At 37.1% G+C, this 16,516-nt stretch overlaps 1 protein-coding gene across 5 annotated transcripts in view; it reads right to left on the reverse strand.

Annotated features, from left to right (window-relative positions):
- Positions 1 to 16,516, reverse strand: part of UNC79 (unc-79 subunit of NALCN channel complex) — a 231,192-nt gene that overhangs the window by 182,166 nt on the left and 32,510 nt on the right. For 2 of the 5 annotated variants that reach the window (XM_087448022.1, XM_014790508.2), the window contains exons 1-4: positions 11,618 to 13,441; positions 10,767 to 10,887; positions 3,399 to 3,703; positions 5 to 175 (exon numbers count right to left, since the gene is read on the reverse strand). In XM_087448022.1, the coding sequence (XP_087304148.1) occupies positions 5 to 175; positions 3,399 to 3,703; positions 10,767 to 10,887; positions 11,618 to 11,720 (700 nt within the window). In that variant the 5' untranslated portion in view covers positions 11,721 to 13,441. Of the gene's footprint in view, positions 1 to 4; positions 176 to 3,398; positions 3,704 to 10,766; positions 10,888 to 11,617; positions 13,443 to 16,516 lie in introns of those variants that run through there. The other 3 variants (XM_087448023.1, XM_087448021.1, XM_087448020.1) reach the window with 3 other exon arrangements.

The raw sequence follows: 16,516 nt of genomic DNA on the forward strand, positions 1-16,516 counted from the left end.
TTACATATAGCCATTGGTAGAAAAGATGTGCTAAGATATTCGATAATATCCTTGTGCAGAAATGGAGGAAAGGTAGCTAACGTTGATATCATTGTGTAGGGCAAAGTACTCAGAATATCGTCATTGAGAAAGGGTAGCAAACATGTAGTTGTATAAAATATCGACTGTCCAAGATCTACAAAAGAAAATTCAGTAATCAGTCACTGAATATTTTGCCATTTAACAAAATACACTAACTTTACATTTTAAATTTTTATGTACTGGTTTAAATTATAAGCAACTATTTGCTCCCTTCCATTAAGAGTTCTGAAACACGCTGCTCAGTATAGAGCATATACGGTATTTGCTTGATAAATGACTGATGAATGACTTTATCAATCTTCAATAATACTTGGTATTCATATTACTCCTTGATTTCATTAATTAAAAGCACTTTCCACGTGATAATGAATCCTGAAATTCCTCCAGCATTCTTACCTCCATTACATTTTACACAAGATAACTGTGACACAAAGATGTTAAATTATTTTCCCACTGGAAGTTGTAGAAAAGTCAAGGGCAGGACTGGAAATAAAACCAGGCCATTTCTGCTCCATCAACCAAACCACAATCTTCCTACATCTGGAGTCTTGGGCAATGAGGTAATTTTCATCTTCTAGCATAGTGTCAGATTCAGCATGCACCAAAGAAAGAAAGCTGTAAACTTATACTGCATGAGCCTGCGCATTTAGTTATCAGTTATCAAGGAAGGACATGCCACCAAATAATTATCTTTCTATCAACATTTTTAAATGGGGATAGGAACAGTACCTACCTCACTTCATTAGAAGGATTGTTAGGAGGTTTAAATGAGATAAATGTAAAGTGCTTAACATAGCACATAATGTGTGCTCCACAAATATTAGCCATTATTATTAATATTAATATTGTTACTATTATTATTACCTGCACAAGGAGTAAAAATAGAGGACATTCATAAAACCATAACTGTTTAGCTTTACAATGCATGTAGACAAAATCCCATTACACTGAATGGATATTTTGGTATTTCTGGACCTTCCAATATATAGATCACCAGCCAAGACTTGACAATGAAGACTTTGATCATTTTCGTATCCATTATAAAAGAAAATTATTAGACATGTTTGTTTTGCAGCAGATTTACTTTCTTAGTGCTATTTTGATGCCTAATGTTATTTCTGATTATCATCAGAATTAATACGCCATTTCAACAAGCACATCAACTGACAACAGAGAGAATGTGGCCACACTGCACACTGGGGAGTGAGGGTCAGTCAACTTTGGGCTCAAACTGATGAAACAGAAAATTCAGAGGTGTTTTATTAGGAATTAACTGAGGCTGTGCATAAGAGATACCTTAGCTGCTTTTCAGCATAGTTACAGAACATTAGCACTGAAAGGGGCCCGAGAGCCCACCTGGAAGAGTTTTCATATGAGGAAACTGAGGCTTGGAGAACAGAAGTGATTGTCCAAGATCACCTTGGAGTTAATAGCTGAACTGCGACAAAAATGCGGCTCTTCCCAGTGCACCACACTGCCCCATGTGAGGACACAGCCTCTAGCCCTAGTGCAGTGGTTCTCAGACAAAAGATGCACTCAAAGAGCTCATTAAAATTTCGGATCTTCAGGAGCCACCCCTTGGTGATTCTTATTCAGAAATCTCAACTTGGGACCCAGAATTCCATGTTCCAAGCTCCCTCGGTGATTCTGATGTTCAGAGCACACTTAGAGAAACAATGCTGCACTATTTTTTAACCTCTAAAGGGGGGTTTAGTGAGTTTTTTCCTATCTTCTAAGCTCTGTTACACAGAACAAGAACACAATCTATAGGTGATAGTGAAGAGTAAAGTCAGAAAATAGCTGTAGGTATAAAAGAAAAAAATACAAATCATCTCCTCTGAAGTTGTCATAATTTACACATTAATTGCAATTAAATGGATTGTGAGTTACCAAACTGAATGCTCTTATCTTAATCAAGTGGCTTTGAAGATAAAGGACAGCTGCCCTCACACAGCGGCCCATCCTAGGACCATGCAGGTCCACGATGACCTCAGGACTGGTAGTCGCAAAGGAAAAGCTGACAAGCTCACCGCCACGGTAAGCTCTGGCAGTCTTATGTTCAAAGAATCATCTCCTTTAAGTTCTGAGCTGGCATAGGATCACACTAAAAGTGACTAGGCTTAAAACAGCTACAAAATTATACTATAAGCAAATTTACAAATTTCTACATTTTTTTTATATTCACTATAATACAGAATTATAAACATAAGAAAAAACCAATTCAATAATCTTTATTTCATCATTTTTATGAAAGTAGTTTTTTTTAATTTTTTTAAATTAGGAACACATCTTACTAAATAAACCATTAAGCATTCTCTTAGGAGAGAGAGCCATAACTAAAAAGCAAAACGACCCCCACCACCCACCCGTTTCCCAAATTCCAGTTTTTCTGTACAGTGAAACTTTAATTATCATACTTCCAGAGACCAAATTATCAGTGCTTTAAAGTTAAGACAACTGATGTTTTAAAAGTTTATTTTCTGCAAAAATCCCTTTTCTTACTGTGTGGTTTTCCACTTGATTCTCCCAAATATAAGACTGAATAGTTAAACAGTAGATATGATTGTTCTCCTTTTTATGAGTTAAAAGAATCTGGTAAGCAAGCAAGCTAATGAAATTGACTAAAGACATACAGTAGAAAAGGGAAGCGTCAAGAAAAGAACCATGCTCCTAGGCTTCTGTCCTAAAGCACCACTAATACTGTACATTATTTACCATATACAGCATGTAGCACCACTAATACTGTACATTATTTACCATATACAGCATGTAGCACCATTATACACTGTACCGCTTGGCCCACATTTTATAATAACTATTGATTATTAGTTACATTTGGAAGAATTCATAGAGATTTCCTCTTATCTAACCTCCTTGGTTTAAAGACAGGAAAAATGAGTCCCAGAAATATTCTTTGATTTGCCCCCAAAAACCACAGAATTAGTCGGTGGATTTGACCTGCTCCCCAAGCTCCACTTCTAACATTTTCTGGGGGCAAGGTTTTAAGGCTTATCCCCCAAATCATAATTTCAACAAGAATCTCCATGATAAGCAGATCAGGGGAGAAGAGATAAGTTCGTGTTATAGTCTTCCTCTTTTCTCCAGTCCTTTCCCCCCAGAGCAGGCCCACTTGGATAACATCCCTCTGGCCATAAAACAGCAAAAAATGATAGGATGGGAAACACTATAATTAAGTTTCAGTGTAAGAAAGTCTTTAGCCACACAAAGACCTTTCAAGAAATTTATTACAATAACAACAGTCTCCTGCATCCATAAACATACATGTATATTTTCAAAGCTTTCAATTAAATGCTCACCATGTTGGCCATGCTGTAGTAAAGGAACTAGATCCAGGAGAGTCACCAAAGTCACGTAGAGGCCTTGATAGTCCAAAGAAGGGTAGTCTGACAAGTGAGCATCACGACTTTGCAGGCCGCGTTCAGAGGGAGCATCTCGCAGGACGCTGTAAAGGAGGGAGCGAGTAACAGTAGGGTTGATGGAACTGACCTGCGGTCTTAGAGATGGGGTGAGTGGGAATGGCACAGGAAAAAGACACATGGTCATGGGCACTGTCAAATTGGAGGCATCTTGGTTTTCCTTCTTCCCTGTGCGGGACAAAATGCTGTTGGGGGGACAAAGAAAAAAAAGAGACAACAAAGACACAAAGAACAGCACATTACATTGAAATGACACTCTAAAACAAATAATAAAACACCAGATACATCCCACATAAGATGCAATGGCCACACCAGCAGCATCTACAAGTCTAGTACGGGTCACACAGCTTCGTGCTCAGAGATACCAATAATGCAAGGTTTATTTTATGGAAGTTGCATTGCATCTCATGTGTTATCTGGTTAGTAAGGAGCAAAAATATAAAAATGCATGTTTCAGTGCCAAACCCATGTTTTACAGTTTATTAATTTGGTGAAGGTGAGGTTTCCTGGAAGGAAAACAATGACTTTGTCTAATGAGTTAGGGCTTTTATTCCTAATTAAAAGGCACTTTCAAAACAAGGGAAGTTTTCAGCAAGACTGTCTTAATCAGGTAAATAAAAACTTGCAAAATATAGGTATGGCACTTGCAGAAACATGTTTTAGCAAAGAATAAACATGTGTGTTTGTTAAGAAAGTCTTAAAAATCACATGTTTATTGCATCAAAATAATGTCTATATGTATATTATGATACTGTTTCATGACATTCTGTCAGTATCATTTGAGATAATGAAGTTTAAACAGGCATATGAACTTAGAAATAATACATATTTCTAAAATGTTAGCTAAACTACATTGGAAAAGCTATAAAATAATATATAGTAGATGGTCCGTAGCATATGTTTGTGAACTAATGATAATGGTTATTTATGTGTGTTTTTTTAATTTTGCATGTTGGGGAGGAAACATTTTATTTTATGAATACAAACAGTGGTTTACTAAATAGTTACCTTCAAAATTCTAAAGACTAAGCAAGCAGTATCTGTCATAGAGCTGCACATCATACAATAAGATCTTATATATTACTGCTGCTACTTACGTTATTATTCAACAAAACTCACTAAAAACTAAAGGAAAGATATTTAGAAAGTTAAAAAAAAGTTTAATGGGAATAAAAATAAATTCTAAAAATAAATTGGCTTTCTTTTAGCCTTAATTTTTAAATAAAAACATTTTAGTAAAAGCAATAAAGCAGAAAAGTTGCTAATCTAAAAATAGAAGAAATGACTGCTTAGCCAAATGTTTAGGTTTTTTTAAATTAGGTTATACTATTTATCATTAAAGACAATAGCTATACATTATAATACTAATATCTGCTGCACTTACATAGTACTCTTATATAGTACACTTATATGTTAATCAAAATAGATAACAATTTATAAATGTTTCATTACATAAAAATAACCTTGTTTTACACTTATTCTATGTGCACCAAACATTACTAAGTTCTTAGTTAATGATACTACATTTACAATTTTACAGTGGTGTGAAGAATTGGTTAGTGTCAAGCATGCTTGGTATTTGAAATTTACATTTATTCTTATTTACTCTTAGTGCAAAATATGTTACAATGTAAGAAAAATGACTACATGCTTTTTGTTTTCCATGTGCCTAATTTACCTCAATTTCCTTTGTCTTCTGTTACCCAATGTCCAGGGAAGAACAATTAATAATAATAAAAATAATTTCAGAATAGTTATGTAATACTTCTTAGCAATAAATAACTTAAGATTTAGTGTATTTTTTTTTACTTTTAAAGGGATTTAATTTACCTTTTTGTGTGTGTGATGTATTTAACTTTGAAAGCTTATACTTTACAATGGGATAATATCAACATTCCAGTTACCCCAGCCTGCCTACATCTATCATAAATACCATCAGATTTTCCATCAGACTTTATACTTTCCTCATATAACTCAATTACTCCTAAAAGTACCACCTTTAAATGTTATATTCTTGATAAGCCCAGTCACCAAAAACCTGTTTTAATCCTGTAGGATTCTATCCCACTGACAACTCCTTTAGAATCACAATGGATACGTCAGAAATATTATTTCCCAAACTTCAGTCCTAAATTAGCCTACCACCAGCATCTTTTCAAAATTACAAGATGTGGATCTTACAGAAGTGGCATAGAAAAACAACATTTTGCCTTAGAGAACAAAATTAGCTGTATATCCTATCATATAGCATATTAATGCTATCCTTTAAATTAAGTACAGTGTTCTCATCAGACTTTTCCTTGGTGGAAAAGCACATTATTTTTTTCAAATATACACTAGTATTTTTCCAAAGTTTGATATAATTTAACAAATGTTCGTCAAATCAACTTTGGAGACTCTACTTTGATATTTTTCCCTTCCTGTATATGTGGGGTTCCCAAATGATAGCAGCAACAGCTTCATACATGCAGGGAGGGAAGAATGTCAGCGCTGAAACAGTAAAACTTCTCTCTCACTGCCTTTAGAGTTAATAAGTAGGTGAGGTTGAGAAAAATGGCTGAAGATGAGTTACCTATGAAACCAGTTTTAAATTACCAGTCATGTTTCAATGTAAGGAAATGTTTTCATTTGTGGAAAAACTTAAGAAGGGCTCATGAATAAATGTACAATGCATTGTGATTTTATGATGTTTTGTGAAGTTTATTCAGAAAAAAAAAACTTATTTCCCCAACCAAACTGTCTAACTTGGGAACGATAAAACCATCTTCCCCATCTGAAATTCTTTCCCAGAGGTCTGTACACCCAACCAAAGAGAATATTAAGAATGCCTTGCTCAGAAGAGTTTGACCCAACAGCCAACTTTTCACCTTTCCTTTTCCCTTCTGAGATCCTCTTTATCAAGCATTTACTTCCAACATCAAGAGAAATCAAGAGAAGAAGACCTCTGTTGGTGTAGGGACAGGTGAAAAGTTGCCCTGAGGTATTTATAGCACAGAAAATTAATACATCAAATCAACTTGCTATGATTATGAATTTTGACATTTGAGTTGAATCTATGTACTAAACAAAATTTATTCGATAATGCTATGCTCTAAAGCTACTCTGTGGACTTCAATAATTTGAAGGTCTATATATTCTTCCTCAGCAATCAGAAATTACAATTCAATTAAGAATATTGAGCTGAGACTAGAATCCCTTTTAAAAACGTATTACACATTTTCTAAAGAGCTAGGAGCAAGTAGCTTTCTCCAAACTTAATCATCTTTACAAAGATTTTATGTGCTAGCAGCTTGAATGGCACCAGAAGAGAGATCTGGGAGAAGGAAATCCAAAAAAATGTGTGACATATGAAGACTGGAAACCTTTAAATGTTTTGCCAGGTAAAAGGCAAGATCCTTAAAGAAGACCTTAGATGCTTAAAATATGGCCCCAGAATGCTTCTAATATAAAATGCACAGACTCCTCTGTAGCGATGAGGGAGGATTAAACTAGATGATCTTCATAGTTGCTTCGAATACTAAAAGCAAACAAAAAACTAAACTCTGAAGTTGTGTATAAACTGTGTGTCTGTTCCCACACTTAGGTCTCTACTACATTAAAATGAGTACCACTCAGCACTCAGAAGAAATTTTACCCAGGACACCAAGCCACAGCTAGATGAAGTCAATGCTCTAGAAGGGTTCCTGCAATGGATAAATTTGGAGTCAAGTCAATTCAATTCAACAAACATTTACTGATCCCCTTCTAAGGACCAAACACTGCTCTAGGCTAGAGGGCTAACACACAGGACTCACCTCCCACTAACCTAGAGTTTAGGGAACCTCCATGAACTCTAACATGAGTCTAATTATGAGCTGAGTGGACAAATGTTGACTATTCAACTGCTGATATAGTCAATGATGGTAACATAATCTCTCCTCTCCTATGGAGTAAATTAATTGAAGTTAAACACCTAGGCTAATCTCTGCCTTTGGAAATACGTACAAAACTCTACTGACATCAGTGAGAGTTACATACATGCATGAATTTATTGTTGTTGGTGCCCTCGAGTCAATTCCAACTCCTAGTGACCCTGCGGACAGCAGAGCAAAACACCACCTGGTCTTTTTGCACAATCCTCTCATCTTTGGGCACTATATCAGACAATGCTCTGCAGCTATTCATAGTGTTTTCATGGCCATTTTTTTCAGAAGTGAGTGGCCAGGTCCTTCTTCCTAGTCTGTCTTAGTCTGGAAGCTCTGCTGAAACCTGTCCACCGTGGGTGACCCTGCTGGTATTTGAAATACCAGTGGCATAGCTTTCAGCATCACAGCAACACGCAACTGCCAGAGTATGACAGCTGACAGATGGGTGGTGTGGTTCCGAGACTGGAAAACAAATCCGGGCCAGGGCAGTGACAATGCCGAATCTTAACCACTAGACCCCCAGGCTGGCTGCATGCATGAATAATCAGAGGACTATTACTTTAAAAATGCAATTCTGACTTAATGAAGCTGCTGGAACTTCAAGTTGAATATTTTAACCAAAATAATAATTTTAACTTCCTTGAGAATATCCAAATAGACAGACAGAGGGTTACTCTGTGAGAATTCATCTCTAATTCTTTCTTCTTGTTTCCTTCCAAGAATCTGAATTCTAAAAGCAAGAAGTGCTTCTGAATGTATACAATAAATTATATAAAATACAAAAGGAACATCTTGTTTGTAAGTAGAAAATCTTACTGTCAATAATCTTGGACACCAAATACCTAGGCCATCTTATTTGTCTTGAATTTTCTAATAGCATAAATAAAATAAGGTAATATAAATATGATTGTTATGGAGGTATATACCAACAGTGAAAGTGATCATAACTTGTTCCAAGAGATAGGACAATAGTTGTGAGTTCTGTATTTCCACTAAATAAAAGATTTAAAAAAAAAAAAAAAAAGCTGAGGTTGGCAAAAAGAAGAAAGAAAATGCATTGAGTTCAGCCCAAGTGTTGAACCTATAAGTATTCAAGTCCAACTCATAACATGTTACATTCCTCAGTGTTTTCTTTCTTCCTCCCACTTCGTGTGTATGTGTCCTATAGGCTGCCAACTCTGCTCTGACCTGCTATCCACAACAAATTGCTGAGTGGGAGACGGAGCTAAAAGATCTGGGAATTGAAACACTAGTCCACATCACCTCAGGTACAGCTCAATTTAACTTCCGAAAAGAAGATAAATCTTTACACTAAGCACTCTTTTCTTCCCTTTATCTCAAAAGACAGCCAAAAATACTCTGTGGACTCATAATGGATGCCAGCATTCCCAAAGGCCAAACCAAGATTTCATTAACAGAAGTCCCTATAATAGGATAACCAGTAGTACTAAGGAGAAGCAGTATAGTTTAATTGTTGAGAGCGTGTGCTGTGCATTACAACCACTAGGATCAAATCCTGGTTCCAACACTTACTAGATGCGTAACTTGGAGCAATTTATTTAACCACTCTGTGCTTTAGTTTCATTATCTGTAAAATGGGTATAATAGTACACTTTCATAGAATTATTATGAGGGTTTAAATGAGATGACACATGTAAAGCACTTACAACAGTGCTTGACACATATAATTACTATTATTATAATACAATATTGCTATGATAATGATAGCTATTTTACCATTGGTAGTAGTTGTTGATATTGTCTCCCTTTGAAAATGGACTCAGCTCAGTTGCATAGAATCTTCTGCAACAGTCACTTGAACAAACTACCTTATGCCAGTTTCACCATTAAACTGCTGTCACCCATGAACATATTCTAATGATCCATTGCGATCCATTGCTCGAGAAAATGGAATCTTCATGTCTTGTAAACCTGACTTCAGTCAGGTTTCTTAACTAAATTTCTTAACTTTTTGGCACAATGACTAAGACCTAAGCAGTTAAGCTTCTAAGTGCCAACGAGGATGTCACAGTTTCTTTGCAAATGAAATTCAGAATTTGCTTCCTACTGAAAAGTGCCTCTCACTTCAAGAACTTTCAGAATTTATGGTAAAGGAAAGTGTTTCCCATTAAGAATACTGACCTCAAAGACAAAAGGAGAATTCAAGAGAACAGAGTCAGATGCCTTAGTGTATAAACTTATCTGATTATTACTATGAAAACTTAGCTAATTCCACTGCAATTTGAAAATAAGGGAAATATTCTGTAACAAGGTTCTAAACTTACTATGCAAGTATGAAATCTATGAATCTGATCAGCAGAAACTCTTTAATGTATAACAGGGACACTAAGGGTTCTAAATAAGAAAAGATGTTCCAAAGAATAAGAAGAACACAGAGACAGTGGGACTGCAGAAGTCTAGTGTCTGACTTGACCGCATGAAGCTTCTTTCTACAAAGCGTTCAGGTGGCCCATGGCAAAGCCTTAGACCACTGGGAACTCCAGTATCACTACAGTCATTCCAAATTGGTATTCTTTACCTAATATCTATCTTACAAAACTTTTGCTGTTATATAGCCAAAAGAAACAGTAGCAAGTCAATTTCTGTGTTTCCAAAATCAGATTTAGAGCGAGAAGATCATGGTAATGGAAGATATAAAGCCTTAGAATTTAATGGAAAGTGAAGTGTTTCTCTCACTTCATAGATGTTATTTCCCAAACAATTGAGTTTTTACTTGAAAGGCTCAGCTTTGTCTCCTTGTTTTTCCTAATGAGAACTGTGAAACAGATAGGTCCCTCCTGTCTCTACCTTATCGTAAAAGTAGACTGTATTTGTTTTTGTTTCCTTGTTCTCCAGAGAATTTCCATATCAATTGTAAAGCATGGTGAACACTTGAAGTGTTACACAGATTAAAAATAATTGTTATTACCACGTTATACTTTGATAAATAGGAAATACTCCTGATGAACCTAAAATGCTACATAATTCTAATTTTCTTTAAGACCATAAGTATTTCCTATTCTTAATTTTAAGCAGTGTAGGTTCTCCTTTTAATCCCACTCTATGTTAGTGCCAGATAAATAACTTTTATCACTGCATAAACCCTGGAAAGATGTTCAACTAAGGAAAACAGGCAGTAGCCATGCAACCCATTTTTTTTCAGTTAGGCCTGTTATCTGATCTGCTATATACACCCAGAGAACTTGAGTCCAGACTCTTCTGGCAGAGCACTAGAAAATATAAGGCTCTTCAAAACTTCCAGTCCAATAAAAATTTAGATCCCAATCAATTCACCAGTACTACCTAATAATTCTTTCAAAGTTCAGGATATTTTAAAGCTTACCTTAACAAGGTCTGAGAAAAGTATTTCAGGGTGTTTGCAATATCTGTTCCTGAAGGTACAGGATAAATGTTGTGGAGAACCCGGTTATGATATTCCTGTAAGTACCGGATCTTGGAAGCAACTAGATAAAAGCAAAACAACAAAAAAGGAAAAATTATCTTGTAATATGTATTACGTATACAATTATTTTTTTTTAATGATCAGATACAGGAATTTCATCAGTATTTTAAGGAAAATATGTAAAATTTTACGGGAATTCCATGATCGAAACAGTTATAAAAGACCTTTAATTTCCTATAATTGTATTTAGCACACAAAATTATTTTTAGTTATCTGGTTTAATAACCTAGTCACAAACTAGTCATTACTTTTTTTTTATCACTAAGAAAGGCAGTACTCCAACTTATTTTATAATCACCCCCAAGTTAGCTTATTATTAGCAAAATAATAATAGGTATAAATCTCTGCCACCAGAGAATTATATTTAATATTGCTTAACTAAAACTGAAGGAGAAAACTCAAAGGTCTTTCAACAACACTCTAAAAATCCTAAAATATAGGGAATCTACTGCATAATGGCATCAGTTGAAACCAGATTTTTAACTCAAAAAGTGATCATAAAAGCACGTTTAGTGAATGTTTGAATGGTGAGAATATCTTAAAAGTAGATTAACTTGGTGAGTATTACAATAATTTGGGTGGTAATAACACATGAAAAATGAATGTCACATTTTTCTTCCAAAGAATTTCGTAAATTAAGAGACTTCCTAATAGCTTTCTTAGCTTGGCTGCCCAGATCTTCTCAAGATTCAGGAGGGACTAAATAGGTTTATTTACCCTCCTAGACCTACCTGGAGTCACCAGCATTGTCCACATTCCTGACCTGACCTTTGACCTGGCTGCAGTGAATGGCCCAGTTCTAGTCATTCCTCTTTGCAAATCCCAAGGGGCCATGATGATCAACGTCTCTCAGGTCTCCTCTTCCACAGAGCTCTCAACACTGTCCATTTGTCCTTTCAATCTTTAAGGCTACCAAGGGAGCCTTTTAGGTGGTATGGCTCACTGTCAGCAGTTAACAGAAGACATATCAAGTCCTGGAGAAGCAAGGCCTTGCTGTTCCCAACAGCCCATGGAAACAAGCTCCTGGATGCGCTCTAACTGAAATGCTGGCTTAAGCAACTTAAAGAAAGTCAAAATGCTTTTGATAGGCGTGGGACACAGAATCACAGAATGATAAAATATCAGAACTAGAAGGACCTTAGAGACCTTTTCCCGTAACCACTTCATTTCAAAGACTGGGCAAATGAGGCACATGGGCAGTCAATGGCAGAGCTAGACTAGAACTTTAGAAACCCTGACTCCCATCCTGTGCTCTTTCGGGTATGATGTACTCTAGATATGATTCTGAAATGAAGTCAATATGCAGATAGGGGGTGTTCATTGCATGACATCAAAGCAATTTTCAGCTATTATTAGGTTCATTGCTTCTAAATCCCACATATACCATTTATTAGATTTGCCTTTTCTCCCTCCTACTGCCTGCACTATTTCCATAATATGGTTAGCATTGTCCCACAAAAATAAGTCTAGACTGCAAATAATAATACCTTGAATTTGTATAGCACATCAGCTCTAAAGAAAGTAACAAGTTCATATCCATTGTCTCAATTAACCCCATAAGTGTTTGGTTGTAAGTGACTCTTTTCCTGAGATAAGGTTAAAATAGAGGACACTTGAAAATGTTTCAGTTACATAATCCACAAAAACCCATTTTCTTCTCAGTATTTTTAATCTGCTTTACATCATCTTTTTTTAAACCACCTTACAGGGAACCCCCACATTAATACATACTTCTGAATTCCAAATATTTGAGATATGTGCTAGGCCAGCAGATGCTTTCTGCTTACCCACCATGAGAATAACACTTTGTTACTGTGACTTTTCTCAAGCTTCAATTTAGCAAGTTTCTGTTGAGTAGTTCAGAAATACCATTAGTCATTCCACCACCCAAAAAAGGTGTGGATAGTGCAGGTTGTGGACAATAAACTCAAATGCAGAGAAAAGTCAGATCCCCCAACCTGACGCTTGCTCAAAATTCAAGAGCTACAAAACTGTCACTTCACAACAATAGCAAGCATTCAAAAATGTTTGTGAAATGAATGAATGTTCTTTTTATAGGTCCTTTTATTAAAATGCAGCAATGGCTCCTTTCAATGAGATCCAAATATGCAAAGGAAAGCAGAGACCAGAGTCACTCACTTCTTTGAGATCTTTTCATATCTTACAAACATCACATTGCACTCTGTTTACTTACCTGTTTACTTTTCTATACCGGGTTGTAAATTTCTTGAAGGCAGAAACTGTATCTTACTCATGTCTCTATCCAAGCCTAACACACTGCCTGGCGCTTAGTAGGCACGCGACATATTTGCAGGATAAATGAACAAATGAATTATTACTTTAATAACACTTATCACATGGGTTTTGTTTGTTTTTGTTTTTGTTTTTTGCATATATGTATACATATATCTCCCACACTAGATTGTGGACTCTTTTTATCCCTAGTGCCAGACATCTAGTAGGTGCTCAATAAATAACTGATAAGTGAAGATGGAAAGAAAGACGGGGGAGAGAAAGAAAAACAAAGATAGTGGTGAGTAATCATGAAAGACAATTTATAGAACCAGTTGTAAAAATGTTCAAGCTAATTTGTGCATTGGTGACTGCAACAAAAACTTAGCAGTCATAGATTTACTTAACTTCCATGTTTTCCACTATTTGAGAACAGCCAGAAAGGTCCCTGACATATAGTAATTTGTAATTGTGCTGAGGATGTGAACAAAACTCATTTACATTTCAACTTTGCACACAAGAGATGGTCATTTGGCTGGTTACTAAGCCCAAGTGAGCAGCCAGAAGCCTCATCACAGCACAGAGTTCTTGTTCTTTACTCCAACCATCTATATGAATATTGCTGCAGAAACTCAGATAATTGGGCTGGATGGATATAAACAAATGGTCTCCAACCTCAACTGACCCTAAGGCTGCATTTCTCCAGTAAGCTCCTTCTACCCTCACTGTTTCATCCCTCTCCACGCTCTTCAAAACTCCCCCCACAGCCACTCTTTTCCTTATACTTTAAGAAAACAGAAGCCATCTATTATGGATTGAATTGTTCCCCCCACCCCCAAATCATATGTTGAAGTCCTAATCTCAAAATGTGACTGTATTTGGAGATAAGGCCTTTAAAGAGGTGATTAAGTTAAAATGAGGCCCTTTGAGTGGGCTCCAATCCAGTCTGATTGGTTCTTATAAGAAGAGGAGATTAGGACACAGGAGAGACACCAGGGATATGTGTGCACAGAGAAAAGGCCACGTGAGGACACAGAGAGAAGGCAGACAAGGAGACAGGCCTCAGGAGAAGCCAAACCTGCCAACACCTTGATCTTGGACTTCTGGTCTCCAGGACAGTGAGAAAATTAATTTCTGTTGTTAATGCCACCTAGTCTGTGGTACTTTGTTGTGGCAGCCCTAATAAACTGACTAATACACCATCACAGAGGAAATTCTATGAAAGTATAAGTAAGAGCTAAGAGTCTGAGCTCTGAAATCACACAGTTCTGGATTAAGACTTTGGCTCTATCTCTACTTAACCCCAGTTTCCTCACCTGTAAAATGGGGACAATCATACCAACTTCATGGGGTTATTGTGAATAATAAATCACTGTGCCAATTACTTAGCATAGTACCTAGTACATAATATATAGTAGACGTCAAAAGCCTACCTGCACCTCCTTCTTTCCTCTTCCTGTCAAACATCAATCCCACCACTAGTGCCTTCCATCCATTAGTTGTCTCTCCTACATCATTAATCTCTCCCTCCCTTCTAAATCATTTCCATAAGCATTCAAATAAGCTCTAGCATCTCCTTTGTCAAAAGGAAACAAAAACCTCTCCCTTGACTTGACATTCCTCTCCAGCTATTGGCCTCTCTCTTCTGAGCCAAGATTAGAGAGTCGTGTACACTCTCTCGTCTCTCTGTCACTTCCAGTTCTTTCTTCCACTCACTCCAGTCTGGCTTCCACCTTTACCACTGCACTGAATCTGCTTTTTCCACCATCATCTAGAGCCTCCATGTTGCCAAATCCAATGGGCACTCTCCAGTCATCAGTTTACCAGACCCTTCAGTACATTCCATATAGCCAATCCCTCCCTCCTTGAAACGCTCTCCCATTGGCTTCCCTAACACCACATTCTCCTAGTCTTCCTCCAACCTCCCTAACGGATCCCTCTCAATGTGGTTTGCCACCTCCCCCATTCTTAATGTTTAAATGTTGGAATTCCTCAGCCCTAGAATCTCATTCTTGTCTCTCCACGTTCTCTCTGCAGGCAATCCCATTCATTCACAGGGCTTTCAGCACTATCTGTGCAAACTACTCTTTTTTTTTTTTTTTTTTTTTTTAAGATTTTATTTATTCATTTTTTTCCCCCCAAAGCCCCAGTAGATAGTTGTATGTCATAGGTTCACATCCTTCTAGTTGCTGTACGTGGGACTCGGCTTCGGGTTGGACGGAGAAGTGGTGCCTTGGGGCGCGCCCGGGATCCGAACCCGGGCCGCCAGCATCAGAGCGCGCGCACTTAACCGCTAAGCCACGGAGCCGGCCTGTGCAAACTACTCTTAAACGTGTATCTCCAACGTGTGTCTCCATCCCAGATGGGTAGCTTTTCTGAGTTACGGACCTCATCTATTCGATTCTCCACTTGGGAATCTTATAGATATTGCAAAGTAAACATGTCCAACACTGAACTCTTACCTCTTCCCTCACCACCCCCCAAAAAAAACCTACTCCACCATCTATGTAATCCACCAAGTCATTCCAGCAAAGTATTCTGAAAATCATCCTTGACAGCTCCTGTTCCCTCTCCCTTGCTCCCTTAATCCAATCTGTCACTAAGTCCTGTCAATGCTACCGCCAAAATGTACCTCCAAACCATCTTCTGTTCTTTATCTTCACTATCATTACTGTGCACCATCATCTCCCGATCAATTCTAAAAGCCTCCTAACTCATCTTCCTGGAGTTCTCTCTTGCTTCTCCCCAGATCTTTCTCCTCAGAGCAGCCAAAGAGATCTTTTTAAAAGATAAACTGTTTCATGCAAATCCTTCAGTGGCTGCCCACTGCCCTTAGAATAAAATCCAAAATTCTTAACATATTATACCAGGTCCCTGCCTATCTTCCAACCTCATGTTATACTGCAAGAGCGAGACACACTGGCTCTTGCCCCAGTTTTTTGAACACACAAGGCTATTTTTTGCCAGAAAACCTTTATATGTGCTTGTCGCTCTTTCTAGAACGCTTTTCCCTCCATGTTTTGTCTGGCTAACTCCTACTCATACTTCAAGGCTGACTTGAAATGTCACTTCCCCACGGAGGTCTTTGTTGACTTCCCTGTCTAAATTGATTCTCTGACCTCCACTCCCATTTTCCTCTGTCATAATATCCTATTCTTTTTTTTAATAGTAGTTAGCACCATACTTCATTATATACTTATTTGGTGATTGTTGACTATCTCTCCCAAGTAGACAGTAGGCTCCAGGAACTATGTCTCTAGTTCACCATTATATATCCCCAGTGACTAGTGGGTGCTGAATTTGCTGGGTGCTAGTAAGGATGAAAAGAAAAGAGGGAGGGAGGAAGACAGTGGCTTTTTGCAGTGGTTAAACTTCGTTTCTCTTTAAAAATAGCCAAG

This window comes from Ceratotherium simum, chromosome 24 (genome assembly GCF_057802395.1).
Source record: "Ceratotherium simum simum isolate JZ-2026a chromosome 24, ASM5780239v1, whole genome shotgun sequence".
Taxonomy (NCBI): domain Eukaryota; kingdom Metazoa; phylum Chordata; class Mammalia; order Perissodactyla; family Rhinocerotidae; genus Ceratotherium; species Ceratotherium simum.